Source organism: Paramisgurnus dabryanus, chromosome 15 (genome assembly GCF_030506205.2).
Source record: "Paramisgurnus dabryanus chromosome 15, PD_genome_1.1, whole genome shotgun sequence".
NCBI lineage: Eukaryota > Metazoa > Chordata > Actinopteri > Cypriniformes > Cobitidae > Paramisgurnus > Paramisgurnus dabryanus.
In genome coordinates this window covers 33105134-33122446 of record NC_133351.1, presented here as the reverse complement: position 1 = coordinate 33122446, position 17313 = coordinate 33105134, and the positions used below count along the sequence as shown (strand labels likewise).

General features: G+C 37.5%; 1 protein-coding gene across 2 annotated transcripts in view; it reads right to left on the bottom strand.

The window, feature by feature from the left end:
- Positions 1-17313, bottom strand: part of LOC135782703 (FERM, ARHGEF and pleckstrin domain-containing protein 1) — a 47210-nt gene that overhangs the window by 15557 nt on the left and 14340 nt on the right. For both annotated transcript variants that reach the window (XM_065293164.2, XM_065293165.2), the window contains exons 9-14: positions 17174-17269; positions 16787-16953; positions 12242-12310; positions 12069-12135; positions 11816-11981; positions 3624-3763 (exon numbers count right to left, since the gene is read on the bottom strand). In XM_065293164.2, the coding sequence (XP_065149236.1) occupies positions 3624-3763; positions 11816-11981; positions 12069-12135; positions 12242-12310; positions 16787-16953; positions 17174-17269 (705 nt within the window). The remainder of the gene's footprint in view (positions 1-3623; positions 3764-11815; positions 11982-12068; positions 12136-12241; positions 12311-16786; positions 16954-17173; positions 17270-17313) is intronic.

Below are 17313 nucleotides of genomic sequence, written 5' to 3'. Positions count from 1 at the left end.
ACACACAACATCAGGACACATCTTTAGTGCACAATGACACATTGACCTTCAACTAATCACATAACAGTTCAGTCATGACAACTCTTAGGATAAAGTTGGGCACTTTAATGGTCATGATACGTCAGTGTATTTGATCTTGGCAAAACTCAACCTGTATTATGTCGCTGCTGTCTGTTCCCAGGAGGATATTTTTGAGGATAAGTTAGGGCGAGCTGTCATGTTTTGAATTGTATGTCATTCAGTAAGTACATTATGTTTCTTGCATCACGGTGTTGACAAGCTTCTGTGCTGACCCGCAAGGTCAGGTGACATAAAAAGGCGCCATGGAGACTACAAAAAGGTGTCTGTGTTAAACATCATCAGCTGCTTCTACAAACCATTTGTGTGTGAAAAGACCCAAGAAGAAGCTCAAAGTTGATCTTTTTTGTGGATTCATTGTTGGGGTCTAGGGGAAAACAATATCTCTTTTTTTTTCAACCAAGTGGCTAGGTTAAGCTGATTGAGTCATTTTATTGGGTTATTTTCTTCAGTGTGGGGTTACCCAGCTCGCTGGGTTACAGGTTGGGTATTTTCACTGATGGTTGAAACATTAGCGCATGGGCTTGGCACTGGAGTTTTGAATCGCATGTGGAAGGAGCAGCTTTCAGTGAGAACATTGTTGGACTTATTTGTTGAAACAACATTTGTTGTAGTTCTGATTTAATGTTAATGTTATCTTATCTTTCTGTACTAATTAAACAATCCTATTCATGTTATTGTAAAAATATGTTAACAGAATGCATTGAATTGATTTCCAGTGCTGTTTTGTTTCTTTAATTTACAGTTTTTTTCGATTGCTAAACGCCAGTGGGCACAACTGGAGTCACATGTGCAAAACTCTAACTACAGTCTGCACAGCAGCAGTTCATGTGGACCAAACTCTAGTTCGTTTTTCATTGCTTGAACACAGTTTTCAAAACTTTACACACTTATTCCATGACTTTAACCACAACCTGCACAACACTGTGGATTTACAGCACTTTGTTCAAATGCTAACACACTGCTATCAAAACTGTGAACCACACATTCAAAACACAATTGATTTCAGCCTTGTGCCTTTCAAACACTGCTGATTGCAATTTCATATAAATATAAATTCCAATTTCATATATATATTTCATTTATATATAATATTACCTTTCGTGTACTTTAAGTTTCTACCTTTTTTCTCATTACTGTAATTCCGTAAATTACTATAGACAACTGAAGCAAACTGCTAATTTTCATTTACCCTAAAAAATGATGATGTTCTAAAAAAAATATTGTGATAAATCAATAAATAAATCATTCTTTAAAGAAAACATTACTTGGTGTGACATCACTGAAATTGTTAAAACTGTAAAGATATAAAGTTAGTATTTTGTGTATTGGTGTTTGATGTTAGTGTTTTTCCTCTCAGTGTGTTGTGAGTGACAGTGTGTGTTATCTCAGTGAGGGTTGTGTTTAGTGTTTGGCTGCACGGAGCTGTTTTGAGCCATGTGTTTAGAGTTGTGCTCAGGTGACTTTTGGTAGTGCAGACTGTAGTTAGAGTTTTGCACATGTAGCTCCAGTTGTGCCCTCTGTCGTTTAGCAATCGAAAAAAACTGTAAAATGCTGAAATATTTAGCAATTTAAAATGTCATTTAATTTGTAAACAAAATATATTTGAAGAGTTTGGTTCCAAAACGCAAAAAATTATTTTCTATACCAAGAAAGTGACAAGATGAAAAACACTATTTTGTGTTACAAACTTTCACATAGCATCTTTAGGTTATTATAACTTATTATTAAAAATTTAAATCCAAAATTAGATTTTCAAAGATTTATTATAAAATGATAATTTTTTCCCAGAATGTTTTTATTGAATCAATATATAAATGTGCATTCATCTTTGTCATGTTATATTAATTTAGTTGACTAGTGGTATACACTGATTAAAAAAAAAAAACCTTATTGGCATTAATCAAAACACTTACTGTACTTTTTCATATTAAGAACACTTCCATTGTTGCGGTCATCCATGGGACATCGTAGCTGAACTTTTTTGACAGCGATCAGCTGTAAAATGTTTTGGTCCTGCTCGATTTTCGTTGCCTTCGAGTAAAATAAGTTTAGTGTTTTTCAGAAGATCTCTGGGGTCAGTGTGTTAGCATGAAAGAAGAAGCTTGATGTTGTCATGTGAGAACAAGCACCAGACGGCATTTTTCCTTCACCCGAGTGCCTCGATGGCTTACATTTCTTTCCCATCACAGAAAACCACCACAAGTTTATCAATACCATCAAAAGTATTATTTTGTTTTTGTTTGTTTGTTGATCACGAAGTACAAAGTAGATGAGGAAAACTAGGATTCTGTGTGTATTCAAAGTGCCGCCATTGTTGTTTAAAATGCGTGGAATGGTGCGCTGTTATTGGTTAAGCGGATTTATTGCATTCTGCAGAGAAGGAGGAGTGTTGTTTGTCATGTTTTGGAAAAAAGGGAGAAAAGTTGACAGAATAACACGCCTGGATTTTGCGTAAATGTAAAAAGTAATTTTTTAATACTAACTTGATACAATACTGATTTTGGTTGTACATTTTTTTTTATGCCGTTTATCGTGTTTTGGAACCAATTCTTCATTTATTTATTAAATATTGATTGTTAAAATATTATTATATAATATTACAAAATAATGATGAAACAATAACTCAACTGTTTGGTCACTTTTAACCCACCTGGCTGATTAGAGAAAGTAACCCAAATTCCTCTGAGTGTGTGTACCATATCTAAAATACCATGGTAACACCATGTTACCTTTGGTTAGTGATGCATTGATTTTTCAGTCTTGCCAGATAGTTTCAACATTATTGTTGCCATCACATAACCATCACATAACAGACATCCAAAAACGCTCACAACAACGTCTGCATGTTCTACGAAAACTCAGCTCCCTTTGCATTGCCCCTCGCCTTCTGTTACTTCTGTATATGAGCATCATACAGCCCATTTTGTTATACTGCTCCACTAGTTTTTACACTATGCTGTCAGTCACTAACAAAAACAAACTCAGTAAAATCACACACATAGCTTCAAAAATAATACATTCCTCTACACCTAACATTTCAGAACTTAATGACAGAGCAATAGCCCGCCTTGCCCAATCTATAACAACGGACCCAGAGCATCCCCTCAACTTCAACTTCACTCTCCTGCCCTCAGGCCGCAGGTATAGGACCCTGAAATGGAGAAGGGCTCGTTTCAAAAAGAGCTTTGTACCATCGGCGATCTCAATCCTCAATAATCTACAAAGCTGAACATTCACCATCTTGTGTTTTGTTGTTGTTGTTTTTGTGTATATATGTTTGTACTAGCTGCGTGTACTGTATGACAGTTTGTGAAAACAAATTTCCTGTTTACAGGACAATAAAACTATCTATCTATCTATCTATCTATCTTCAACAAAATCAGTAGATACACTGTACCCCCTTCCCCCGTCTCTCTCTCTTTCTCTCTCTCTGTCTCTTCTCTCTCTACACACACACGCACACACACACACACACACACACACACACACACACACACACACACACACACACATATATATACACACATACACAGAAACCTCACCTTTGTCCTGTTGTCCTCTTCCTCATCTATGCGTTTGGCAGCGCTGTCATTCAGCACAGGTGATATGAGGGGTGATGGGGTCACACCTCTGAAGTCGTCAGTGTAACCGTTTACTAATGTCACCAGAGCTTGTGTGACCTCTGAGGATGACAGAAAGAGATCATGAAATTATCACACATCTTCCTCTTACATGTGACATGTTTTTAGTTCCAAAACAAATTGTATCACAGCAACACAGTTTGTTTGCATGATAATACCACTGTACTCTATTTCGGTGTAGTACCTTAGAGTATCATTTAAAGGAATAGTCTACTCATTTTCAATATTAAAATATGTTATTACCTTAACTAAGAACTGTTGAATCATCCCTCTATCATCTGTGTGTGTGCACGTAAGCGCTGGAGCGCGCTGCGACGCTACGATAGCATTTAGCTTAGCCCCATTCATTCAATGGTACCATTTAGAGATAAAGTTAGAAGTGACCAAACACATCAACGTTTTTCCTATTTAAGACGAGTAGTTATACGAGCAAGTTTGGTGGTACAAAATAAAACATAGCGCTTTTCTAAGCGGATTTAAAAGAGGAACTATATTTTATGGCGTAATAGCACTTTTGGGAGTACTTCGACTTGGCGCAGTAACACCCTCCCTCTCCCATTATGAGAGTGAGAAGGGGAGCGGACTTTTCAGGCGAGTCGAAGTACTCCCAAAAGTGCTATTACGCCATAAAATATAGTTCCTCTTTTCTGTCAAGTTGTCATAACAAAGACATCTCAAACAATGTCATCTTTGCATGAAAAATGACATAATTGAGTGACTGTCACTTTATGCCAGTTGTCATAAACATGCATAAAATCTTCTTTATGTTCATGACATGTGTAATGTCATGATTGTAAAGCTGTCATGTCAGTGTTATGCAAACCCCTTCAAGTAAAGTGTTACCCATAGGGTTAATGAAGCTTAATAATAGAAACAGTTTTGATCAAATAAATTGTGATATTCTAGACTCATATGTATATTAAGAAGTATATGTGTGCTTGTCTTATCTCTCCCCTGTCTGCTAATGCCGATAGTTTGGTGGTTATATCAACTTGCATTAACCAAATTCTGAGGATTACATTTTCTTAATGTTATTTATTCACATAATGACCAATAACATTATACATTAAACTAGTGATGTCTCTTTACATTTTCTATAAACAGACCTCAAATTCATTTTCCTGTTCTATTTTGATTGACAGGATGCATCAGCAATGACTATTGGCTGTTGTTAAACTTTATTAAGCTTACTCTTTATATATTAGTGTGTCCCTATAAAAACCTGTGTTAGAAGTCATCTAATACCTGCCCCCCTTCCATGTGAATATATACAATTTCCAGCCTTGGTTGTACATGTATGTTCACTACCACTCCAAAGTTTGGACATGTCATTTAATATATAGGTTTCTCCATCTTTTTGTCTAATTTTAAACCATGGTTGCTTGGAGTTGGGGTTTAGAATGTGATTTTATGGAACAAAGAGATTTTTTAACCCCAAACCCAAGGGACAATGGTAAAAAGAAAAAAAAAAGAGAAACCAATACATAAAATGACACGAAAGATGGATGAATGAATGTGGACTGGCATATCATACACTGAAAAAAACCTTCTGGACATCAGTTGCACATGATTAAATTAGTTTTTCTTAAACTGAAATTAACATATATTCAAATTTATTTCATTTTAAGAAAACTTTATTCAATCATGTTGAACTGGTGTACATAAGTAAATTACGTAGATCCAACAATTTTTTAAAGAAAAATAATTTTAAGAAAACTTAATTTAATCATGTGCACTTATTTCAATTGGAATTTTCTGTATATATTACAGGACTTTTCAAACTGCGTGCTATTTATACGCAAATCATGACAATGGGCTGGTTTTTATACATTTAAGACTAATAGAGGCGTCATCAATACGGAAAAAAACAACTTAGGTGCTTTTATCATATAATGCAAACTAATAAACTTTTAAAACCTCTCATATTTAAAGTTTTTAATAGAGTCCACTGCTTGTCATTATAGTTTGGCACACTCAGGTTATTCTCTGGATTATTAAAGAGTTGGATGGATCTTATAAAAAGGTTTAATTGTTGAGTGCTTTTGATTCTTTGTTTGGTTTCTGTGTTTCTGTGCGGACGAGTAGCGCAGGGCCCAGTCTAGGACAACTCTGAGGTATCACACCAGAAGGGCACATTAAATAGCGCAAGCTTAGTCAGATAGCGTCTACTATAAAATGAAAAATATACGTCAGCAGCCAATGTTAATCGCTAACGATTTGGGACAAATATTATATTATTTAATGTTTAACTATGTGAGTGGCACTCTGTGGCGTGACAGGGATTTGAGTAGTGTCCAGAGTCACAACGGACTGCATTATAAAATAATAGTTGCAATCAAAAACTCGTTTTTAAATGCTATTAAATGCATTAAGAGCTTTTCTGTTCCACCATTACAAAAATCTAACCGGTGAAACTCCTGGACTCCGCCCCCTGAATCCCCCCACTTCCAGCTCTGCATACAACACAAATTTGTCCATGTATACCAGACAACATAACCATACATGAAGCAATCCGCATTACAATATACAAATATTATACACATGCACAGCCACAGACAGTGGGTGGGGGGTATGAGCTTTGTAAACTTTAAAAAAACAATAGAGTCTTCAAAGGCCAACAACAACTTTATTAACATTAGTGTACAAAACACATTGTTAGAAAGTCTGTGTGGTTCATATAGAGAAGAACCAAAAGATCAAGCAGAAAACATCAGAATATGAAAATGAACAGAAGAAGAGATTATTGTTATGTTCAGAATAGCATACTATAGCATAACTGCTTGTTTTCAGTATGCATTAAATATACCTACATGGTTTTTATACAACATGCAAAATAAAGTAATAACTGGATGGCAGACCATGAAATATACATAATGATGTCACATGATGACAACAACAAAATGTTTCACATACTTTAATTACACAGTAGTGCATGTGCACTGCGCACTATGAAGTAAGACTATTCTGAACATAGCCGTTATCTAAAAGTTAGAAAGATCATCAACATGTCATTCACACAAATCAACAGCACTCCATCCAGCTCATATTAAACAGTTGTTTCATTGTGTGAACAAACACAGAAGATCTATCAGATCACAGACATTCAAAAGCATTAAGTAATTTACGTGTGTGAAGCGCTTCACAACAACACAACAGAAAAGCTGTGTGAGGGAAGAACATGCAACCCCATTAGTGTTACATTCACTTCATCTTAAATGACAGCAGAAAACATAACAAGCTTTGATTCATTAAAAAGATGACAAGCTCAAGCAGTTTAGTTGGCAAAAAAAGTAGCAGAAAGCAGAAAACAGGTGTACAACAATAATCAGCCAATAGTGCAATGATCAGAGTTAGGTGAGAAGTCACTGGCAGGGATTAGAAACACAAAATCTGTTTCATTTGTGTCATAAAATCTAAATGGCATTTGAAATTCTAGATGTGAAAGAACTGTTTTTGTTGAGATCAATAAACCTTAATAAAAGTGTAAAATGCCCTTTCTAATCCCTGCTGAAGGTTAACAGATATAGACGGTTTCATCGGACGCACATGCGGTGATGCGTTTATTCGTCTGGTCCGAACTTTACTTCTGGTTTCTGTTTGTTTAATGGTCTAACTAGTTGCTAAACTGAACTCTTGAATAAATACCTTGTCGAAAATAACAAATGTTTTGGTTTCCTAGGTAATCTACGTGTTGTTTATTTTGCTTGTTATATAAATAAACTACTTTAAAAGGACTTTGTTGTTATTTATTCTAAGCGGAGTTTACCTTAAGTTACGCGCGTTCCGTGAAAGCCGCTTGTTTATGTTGTTACTGCTGAAACCGTCTATACTGAGGTAAAACAGATGAGCTCATGAGTGAATAAGAGTCAAATAGGGTGAGACACAAACACAAGCGCTGTCATGTGACACCTGGACTGAGCCAAACACTTCTTAAAAAATTCTGTCATTATTTACTGGAGTCGTGTCTTTCTTTCATCCAGAAAACACAAACAGAAGTTATGCTTCATTACATCAATGGATCAATGACAAAACAAGCTCCTTAAAACATCTTTTTTATCTTTTGAAGATGAATGCATATTTTTGAGTCAGAAACAAGGTAAATACATTTAAATTATTTTTTTTAAATATTTTTGATATCCCTTTTAATAAAATGTCAGTAGGTACAACCAATTATTTGCAAGATACGTTTTTTATGCGCTTCCTGTATCATGCTGATTGTTTGTTTATTTTATTGGTGCATTTAAAATCATAATCCTGAAAATGAAAGTGCCAAACAACTTTACCATAAAACTAACATTTGAGAACTATACATTTAAATACAATAATAAAAAAGTACAATAACAATTTAAGACAACCTTGGTTTGCATTTGTTTAAACTAAAATTATTAGTTTATTAAAAGTATTTAGCTCAAGGTTTTTTATTATTCTGAGTGGCATTTACGGCGTATTCACACGGTGCGAAAGCGTTAACGCTCGACGGAAGGCTTGTCTGAAGCGTGGCCAACAGCCAATCATAGTGGCCGCAGCACATGCTCCGGTCTTCCATAAACGTAATTGGCTGGCTCTGCCTAGGTTATTTGCAGAAGGTAATCTTATTGGCGGACGCTCGCATTTCCGCTTGAAAAGTTGAGAAACGTTCAACTTCTGCCGACGGATCCACAATTCAGTTTGCCAACGCTTGACGTCACCCATTAAAAGTGAATGGGAAGCATCAACGCTTACGCCCTGTGTGAATGCGCCGTTACAGCATCTGCACCCTTTGACTTTCTGGTTGCACCACCTGACCTCCACAATGGATTTACATTTAACAGACTTACACTTGGATGCTGGTATAAGTGTTTGCCTGTGATATCAAATTCATAAAAATAATTTTGAAATTCCCATAAAATAGTTTTTTTGTTTAACATTGGTTGCACCACCTGACACAGTGAGTGTACTGTACCTGCCTACCCACTACAACAATATAGCAATTTTTCAGTTTCAATTAAAAACAAGCTTTTTAAAAAAATATTATAAAAAACACTGAAAAAGTATTTAATCTAAATGGATAAAGTGACACATAATGTATCACTTACTAATGTAAAATTAATGTAGTTATTTAATGTTGGTTAATGTAAATTATTTTTATAGTACATAATGACATCGAACACAAAAATATGCATGTCATGTCATTGATCCCAATAGATACAACTCTATGCTGTTTCAGTTTATTCCCTACAAACTTTTGCAAAGTTTAGCTGGAGTCTGTTTGCGAAGTAAACTTAGTGAAAAGCCTTTAAAACTTTAGCTTGTGTCTTCTACTAAAGAAAGAACATCAGATGGTTTTATAACGACCAATGAGTAAATATAGAGTAAATACTGACAGAATTTTGATTCTTGGGTAACCTGTTTCTTACATTAATTCCTCAATTGAAACAATCTCTTCCTGACAAATACATTCCCTCACATATTTCACACTATAAGAGCAAAATCCCTTATGTTTAAAATTCTAAAACTACCTACAAAATCATGCAAGTCTTTCTTCTAATGTCCTTTAAAAATGATATAAAGATGCAGCTGTTGCTGTCAGCACACACACTGTACAAATGGCAAGAGGTTATTAAGAAAACTACCTCACTTTATAAATGCCGATATCAATGAAAGATGAAGCTTTAAGAGTATGCTTTAAAAAATACCACGGTAATTTCAAAGTGTTTCAGTTTAATTTCCTAGCATTATTTAGAAAAAAAATGTAGTAAGACCTTAACTCTTTCACCGCCATTGATCATTTGACTCGTCAATTAAGAGAAAACCCTTCCCTGCCAATGACGCGTTTTCTGGCAATTCGTATTTCCACTATTATCCACAGGTGTCTCTCTTTCCCAAACTATGCTACCCGGAAGTATTCCCGTTCAAACTCCATGTATGTTTTGAGGATCGCTCTGAATCTGATCTCTAACAAAAGTCATTCACAAAAATGGAATAACAGTATAAAAAAGGCATTAAACTTTTGGAAAATCCTGGCGGGAACAGAGTTAAGGAAGAAAGCTGCACTGTATAATCAGTATCAGCAGATAAAAGCATTTTTCCTCACTGACCGCCATTGATCCTGATTATATCCTGGAAAACCCATCAGAACTAATGATGTCTTTCTAAGTAATTGAATATCGGTAACAATACAGAAATTCTGTATCGGTGCACCGCTAGAAAAACGTTTCTGCAGGATGAAGAATGTGTTCAATCATCACCTAAAAATGACACTTCAAACTCATATTTATAAAATTATCGCATGAACGACTCCATCATCTCTTAAATACCAGCGGGAAACTTTCAGATAACCTGAAAATAAGTCTCTGATGTGTTCTGATTAGGATATAAACAGAGATAAAACAGAGATTTAGCTTTTGCACATAACTGGAATACTGCTAAAAACATCCATCCAGTGAGTTGAAGAGAACAAAACTGTAACTTTTTGATCCACTTTTTGCTGCAAAAATAAGCAACTGTAGTTTTTTTTTTCATACTGTATATAATAAATTATGTGGACCTCAGAGCAAAGTGTCATCCTAAAATGCGGTGGATGGAAACATGACTACTTTTAGGATATCAAAATAAACCTTGAAAAAACACTTGCCATATCTTTTGCTAACACTTAAGGTTGTACGTCCAAACACTCTTGAAATACGTCCTTCAACTTTGTGCAAATTCATGTGCTGTCACTTTGTAGAAACAAAGCAAATCAGGAAGATATCAGCATGCACAGGTTGTACAAGAAAACATGACCCAAACTTGACTGTGTGGGGGTCACTATTTCCAATGATAAATCTAAGTACTGAAGCAAAATAAAAGGCAATAGCAAACTGAATTATCTTTGGTGAATGCTGACTATAAAATTTCATGCTTTCTGTCTCTTACAAAAAAGAGAGAAAGCTTCATGGTTGTCTTACTAGAATAACACTCATCATGTTAGAAAGTTCCCAAGAGAACTTGAAGGAAACATTTCAGAGTGACATCATAGGACAATAACAGCAACAGAACCTCATAGAGTTGGGTTCTGAGAGGCATTTCTGGGCAAAACGTGAGATATAGTCTATAAGCTAACCCCTCAGGACGCTAGCAGTTACACACTTGCATCCCTTCTTCATCACTAAGGTTCACGCACCCTCCCTCATCATCGAGCTCATCGAGTTGCAGGCTACCGAATGAGTACTTGTTTCTGGGGAGGGGGGACGAGCTACGGGCAGCTGAATTTTCAAACCCCAGCGATTGGCTGCAGGAGCCAGTAGACACCGCCTCATCTGAATCGCTGGTGTCTGTTCCACTACTGGTGGAGCCGTCAATCATCTGCACCGCGCCGAAGCGGCGATGCGGGGAGTTCGCCTTCAGATTGGCCTTGCCTGGGAGCGCGAGCCCATTGGCCAGCATTCTACGTTCAAGCATTGCCATTCGCTCAGTGCGAGAGAAAACGGGGGTGTGTGGCTGATTTAAAACACGTGAATTTGTTTCTGACGGACTACTAACCGCATTCTGGGACTTGTTTGCCGAGCGGTTCGCGATTGGGGAACAGCTGCTAAAAAGTCCACCCTTGTCCTCTCGAAGTCCTGCTTTTGAACTAAAGCTTCGCCCGGTGTTTCCATTATACTGGGCGTGGCTTAGTGAGCTAGTCCTGTGAAAAGAGGAGGGGGCGGGACTAGAAGTCAGGCTCCTGGTACCAGTGTAGCGTTTAACGGGACTTTTCGCGGCAAGCTCATCCAATAGCGTGCTATGGAGTGGCCCGCGGACCGGAGTCCCGCTTCCAAAAAAAGACGACTGAAAAATGTTACCGAATTGATTTGGAGAGGAGGGGCTCGGATAGCTGTGGGCGGGGCTTTCAGCTTGGCTTACAGGGGAAAGCGTCGGAGACTCTGCCTGACTAAACTTGCCCAAGTATCTATCTTGCTGTGGGTGGGGAATACCGAACCCAGCACCACGATCAGGCGCGCTGTCAGTATAGCGTGTGTGCGATTGTGACCTGCTGACCCGACCTCGGACTTCCTGTTCACTAAACTCTGCGTCACTGCAGTCAATATAAGGGATGGACGAGCTGCTGCCTACGGCCGCGCGGGATGCCAGACCTGATTGATCTGTGTGCTGCTGTTTATCAGCCTGATGTTGGCTGTTCTCCATTTGGTTGCTGCATCCGTTCTCCTGGTTCGAAGGGGAGGAGTTTCCAGCAGGTTTCAATACAGCAGAATCTTCTGAACTTGCTAGAAATGAGCCTTCCCAGGTCTGCCTACCAGCCTGACAGAAAGAGAGACAGAGAAACAGGTTAATCATCAGTACTTTGGTTGACACATACAGTAGATGTGTATTTGTGGAAAGACTGACTTGTTTTGGCAGGACAGAATGAAGAGGTGATGTGCTGCTGCTGTTGTACTGAACTCGACTGTGTTTCCTGAAGGAAAGAACAATAAACACAAACTGTACAAACGCATATGCACGCTTTATGATACCCAAAAAATCTTAAAGGAACGGTAGCACTGAATTCTACTCAGACTTACCTTTCGTATGGCAGTTTTTTAAACTCATTTTCCTTCACATAATCTATAACCTGCTTTTGTGTCCGGCCGCTGCAGAGAAGAAAGGGTATTAAAGAGTAAATGGGTAAAACACTAAACAAAATGAGCAGAATTAAACTTATAGTAGATATCTACAAATACACAGTGGATACAGTGGATCAACGTATAGGGCTTTTCACACTTGAAATAGTTAGCCCGGAGTTATAAACGTAATCCTGGGTCATTTGTTTCACGTTTTCTCATATTTACAGTGGTGTGAAAAGGTGTTGGCCCCCTCCATGATTTGTTTGCATGTTTGTCACACTTTAATGTTTCAGATCATAAAATAAATTTAAATATTAATCAAAGATAACACAAGTAAACAAACCATACAGTTTTAAATCAAGGTAATTACTTTTTATTATGAAGGGAAAACTAAATCCAAACCCTGTGTGAAAAAGTTAAAACCTAACTGTGGTTAATCACATGAGAAAGAAAGTAATTAAGATTTATCAGTCTGGAAAAGTTTATGACATATTTAAAGCTTTGGGACTCCAGCAAAGCACAGTGAGAGCCATTATCCATAAATGCCAATAACATGGAACATTGGAGAACCTTGCGAGGAGTGGCAGTGACCAAAATTACCCCAATAGCCTAGCCACAACTCATCCAAGAGGTCACAAAAGACAACATAACAAAATCCATAGAACAGCAGGCATTGCTTGCCTCAATTAAGGTCCGTGTTCATGACTTCACCATAAGAAAGAGACTGGGCAAAAATAACCTGCATTGCAGAGTTCCATGTTGAAAACTGCTGTTGAGCAAAAATAACATAAAAGCTTGTCTCGATGATCCCTAATACTTTTGGGAAGATACAGAGACTAAACTTGAACGTTTCATGTGTCACATTATGTCTGGTGTAAAAGTAACACAGCAGTTCAGAAAAACAACATCATACCAACAGTAAAATATGATGATGGTAGTGTGATGGTCTGTGGTTGTTTTGCTGCTTCAGGACCTGGAAGAGTTGTTGTGATAAATCGAACCATGAATTCTGCTGTCTACCAAAAAATCCTGATAGACAATGTCCGGCCATCTGTTTGTGACCGTAAAGCAACACTAAAGACTTATTGCTCTTTGCTCCCCCTACAGCACAGGTCGGCAAGTAACTTTGGCCGCGGGCCAATATTTTTTTAGCCAGTAGATGGCGGGCCAGCTGAATTTTTTTTTATTTTTTTTAAATTTTGTTTTTATTTCCTATTTAAAAGACGAAAGACGGCATACAAAATTGCTTAAAACATGGCTGTTCTGCTGTTTCTTTGTCTGTTTGCACCCGCAATAGGCCTATAATCATGGAATATGATGGGTCCGTGTATCATTCGTTCAATCGTTTTTTCAAATTAAAAATTTTTTTTTAAAAAATTCAAAAAACAACAACTTGTTTTTCCATTATTTATTCCTGAACTTAACACCTTTATAGGCATATATCAATGAAATCATTTTAAGCAGATCAAGTACTATAGTGGTAACATTTTACAGGCATTTATGCTCCCATAAAAGTCTCTTACAGTCCAGCTTTTGAACTTTATTCCATTTTTAATTATCATTTATTCGGGACACACACATACACACCTAAGGTTTAAGGAGGTCTGCGCGGGACTGTTTTTTTTTGTCCAGCTCCCACAAGTTTCTATTCAGCAAGTGTTCACACGCTTTATTTCCTGACCTGACTGGTCCGCAAAACCTAATCTCGTTTCCAGAATCTCAAATTCAAATGTCTCTAACTGAAAGAGAGAGATTAAGTAGCCTATAACAATTATAAATGCTATACAAAAATTGTGTTTGTGTCAATATAAATATTATTTTAACATTGTACTGTCAGCAGGGAAAAAATGTCACAGAAAAAATAATGAAATATAAATAATATAAATTAAATAGGACAAAGCCTATCACTCAAATATCTAACCAACATAAACGGAAACCATATTGCCCTACTAACAAATGAAGTAAGCTATTTTCTGCCAAACTATTTCAAACATAATTGCACAAAAATAATGTTGTTGGCTGACAATGGTTTCAGTACCAAACAGCTCTGTACAGGTGGTCAGAATGAAGTGCGGATACGCTGTCACAGGAGGGCTATTGTCAGTCAGACCACACGCTCCGTCCAAAGTATAGGTACCCCAGAGTTCCGCTACCGTCTTTATACTTTAAAATTTCATCATGCGCCGCATGAATCCTTTTGGGCGTTTCATACAGTATGCAGCGGGGAAATCGCCGCGCGGCTACGGCTTTTCTCAAGTAGGCTTGTGGAAGAGTTTTGTGCAGCATTTAGTGCAAATATGTTTTATCAGGTAATACATATTATTTATTACGAATAAATAATAATGAAAAAAGTTCAAAAGTCGGACTGTAATAGAATAAAACTGTCGCATGGTTGCTATTCAAACCATTATTAAAACGGCTGTAATCTGTTACCACAATAGTACCTGATCTGTTTAAAATGATTTCATTGGTATGTCTGCTTAGGTGTTAAATAAAAATTAGTCTTAACCCGTTTCATTAATTTTTTCTATTTTTGATCTGAGCGCACAATCAGAAAATTGGAAAACAAGTCGTTAGGCCTATTTGTTTTTTTTCATTTTAGTTCAGAAAATAAATAATAGAAAAACAAGTCGTTTTTCTTTATTTTCTTTTTGGTTTAAATTTAAAAAAACGAATGAAGGAATTATAGGAGCCATATTTGTAAACTGTTATTGTAAAATAAAAATAGTCTGATAAAAAAACGGACTTCCAAAATAATCCGGTGGGCCAGAAAATTTTGCTGGCGGGCCACTCTTGCCGACCCCTGCCCTACAGGTTAGAAGCGTAATTGTTCATTACCACTGTTGTAAATACTGCAGCATAGCTGGCTCTGATTGGATTGTAGGTCTGCCGTAAAGCAAGTTTTTGTAGTTTTCACTCGAACTACAGGACCACTACCCGACGGTTGGAAACTTCTTTAGTGCGGTTTTGGCCAATAGAGGGCTGCAAAGCGAATGTGAAAGTGCCATTCACCCTGTTTTGAGTGGATGAACCACTGAAACTTTTTTGGAAACGTTATTTTAAGGTAAAAAAAAACTCTTTGGTGTTGCTTTAAGCTGAAGCAAACTTGGGTTCTGCAGCAGAACAATGATCCAAAACACACCAGCAAGTCCACATCTGAATGGCTGGATAAAAACAAAATGAAGACTTTGGAGTGGCCTAAATAAAGTCCTGACCTCAATCCTGTTGATATGTTGTGGCATGACCTTAAAAAGGCGGTTCATGCTCCGAAACCCTAGCCTAGAAATCTAGACGCACCCTAGCGGCCGCAAAATATATTTGCTGCCAGGGTTTAGTCTAGGCACTCACAATACACTTAACAGCTCCAAAAACCAAAATTTGGTCAGGCCAATCACATCGTGTGTAGCGTCTGTGGGGCGGGCTTAACATGATGACGACAGAGCTGCAACGGTTCCTACTTGAAAACAAAGAATGGCTGCTGGCGAACAGCTTTCTTTTGAAGCGGCTTTGGCCGCGACTTTAGACTTATGTTTTTCTTTGAGAGCAAATAACCCTACTGAAGTCCTTTTTAAGCAAGAAAGATGTGTTTGGAGTTTTGCCGACTGGTTACGGTAACTATGTCACCTTCTTCGTTGCTCTGTTTGTTCATAGCGCTATCCTATTGCGTGCAGAGGCATTTTGAGGGACAACCTTATATCCCGCCCCTTGCATTGAGCCGTTTGTGTGAAGAGTTGCCAGACCTTACATCTTGATGTAGGTCTGGCTAACCAGGCTACCGAAACCCTCCAATGTGGCTGAATATCAACAATTCTGCAAAGATGAGTGGGCCAAAATTTTGCAAACACTTGATTGCAGTTGTTGCTGCTAAGGGTGGCCCAACCTGTTATTAGGTTTAGAGGGCAAACACTTTTTCCCACAGGGTCATGTGGGTTTGGATTTTGTTTTACCTTCATAATTGCCCTTCATTTAAAAACTGCATGTTGGGTTTACTTGTGTTATCTTTGATTAATATTTTAATTTGTTTCATGATCTGAAACATTAAAGTGTGACAAATATGAAAAAGAAATCAAGAAGGGAACAACACTTTTTCACACCATTGTAACCAGGGGTTAAGAGATAACCTGGGTATTCATAATCAAACTTTTCCCACTGTGCACACACAGTCAGCTTGCATTTAAGTGTTCACGCACCGTCGTGGTAGGGATCCCAAAATAAATTAATTTTACCTTAATATCGACAGCCAATAAACATAGTCCTTCAACATCTAACTAGCAAGAGAAGCAATCTGCGTCTGCAATACTGTGTTACACCCAACAAAAACGGTGCTAACAGAGATTCAGAGCAGTGTTTGTTAACCCCTGGAAAAAGTGATAACCCAGCTTATAAATTTCAAGTGTGAAATGCATCTTAACTGGGGATAAAAGCAGGGTTTAGAATAAAGATAACCCAAGGTTATGCGCAGTGTGAAAAGCCTTTATGTGTACACACATGATGCTACAGTACCTAAACCTGAAGCAGGAGCCACGAGGGAATAACACTGCTTTGGGTTTCGCTCTGGGCTCTTCGTAGAGCCTGAAGAAGGCGTGATACTCCACACAGATCTTCCAGAACATTTTACAACAGTCCCGACTTGCCATTAAAAACTCCAGAGTATCTGGACCAATGTTCTGCTACAGGTAGAAAGAGAACTTATTTAGCATTTGGCAAACAGTTATATTCAAAGTGACTTACATTGCTTTCAAGATACATATTTAATAAGTTCATGCATTCACTGGAAATTGAACCCACAATCTTATGGCGCTTTAACATTGCATAGTACCCCGCTGTCTCAAGCTTTGGTGTGCACACCCCCTTAGTGTAAATGCAGGTAGACACAAGAATGAGACTCACGCTCGGATCTGCTCTAAGTTTGATGAGGAACTTTCTTCTCTTGAAACTCAGCTTGCGAACTTTTGACCAGCTGAAACTGTTGATCCTGGTGTGACCCTGAACAAAACACATGTCATGTAAAGCACTCTGTTTCTCATATA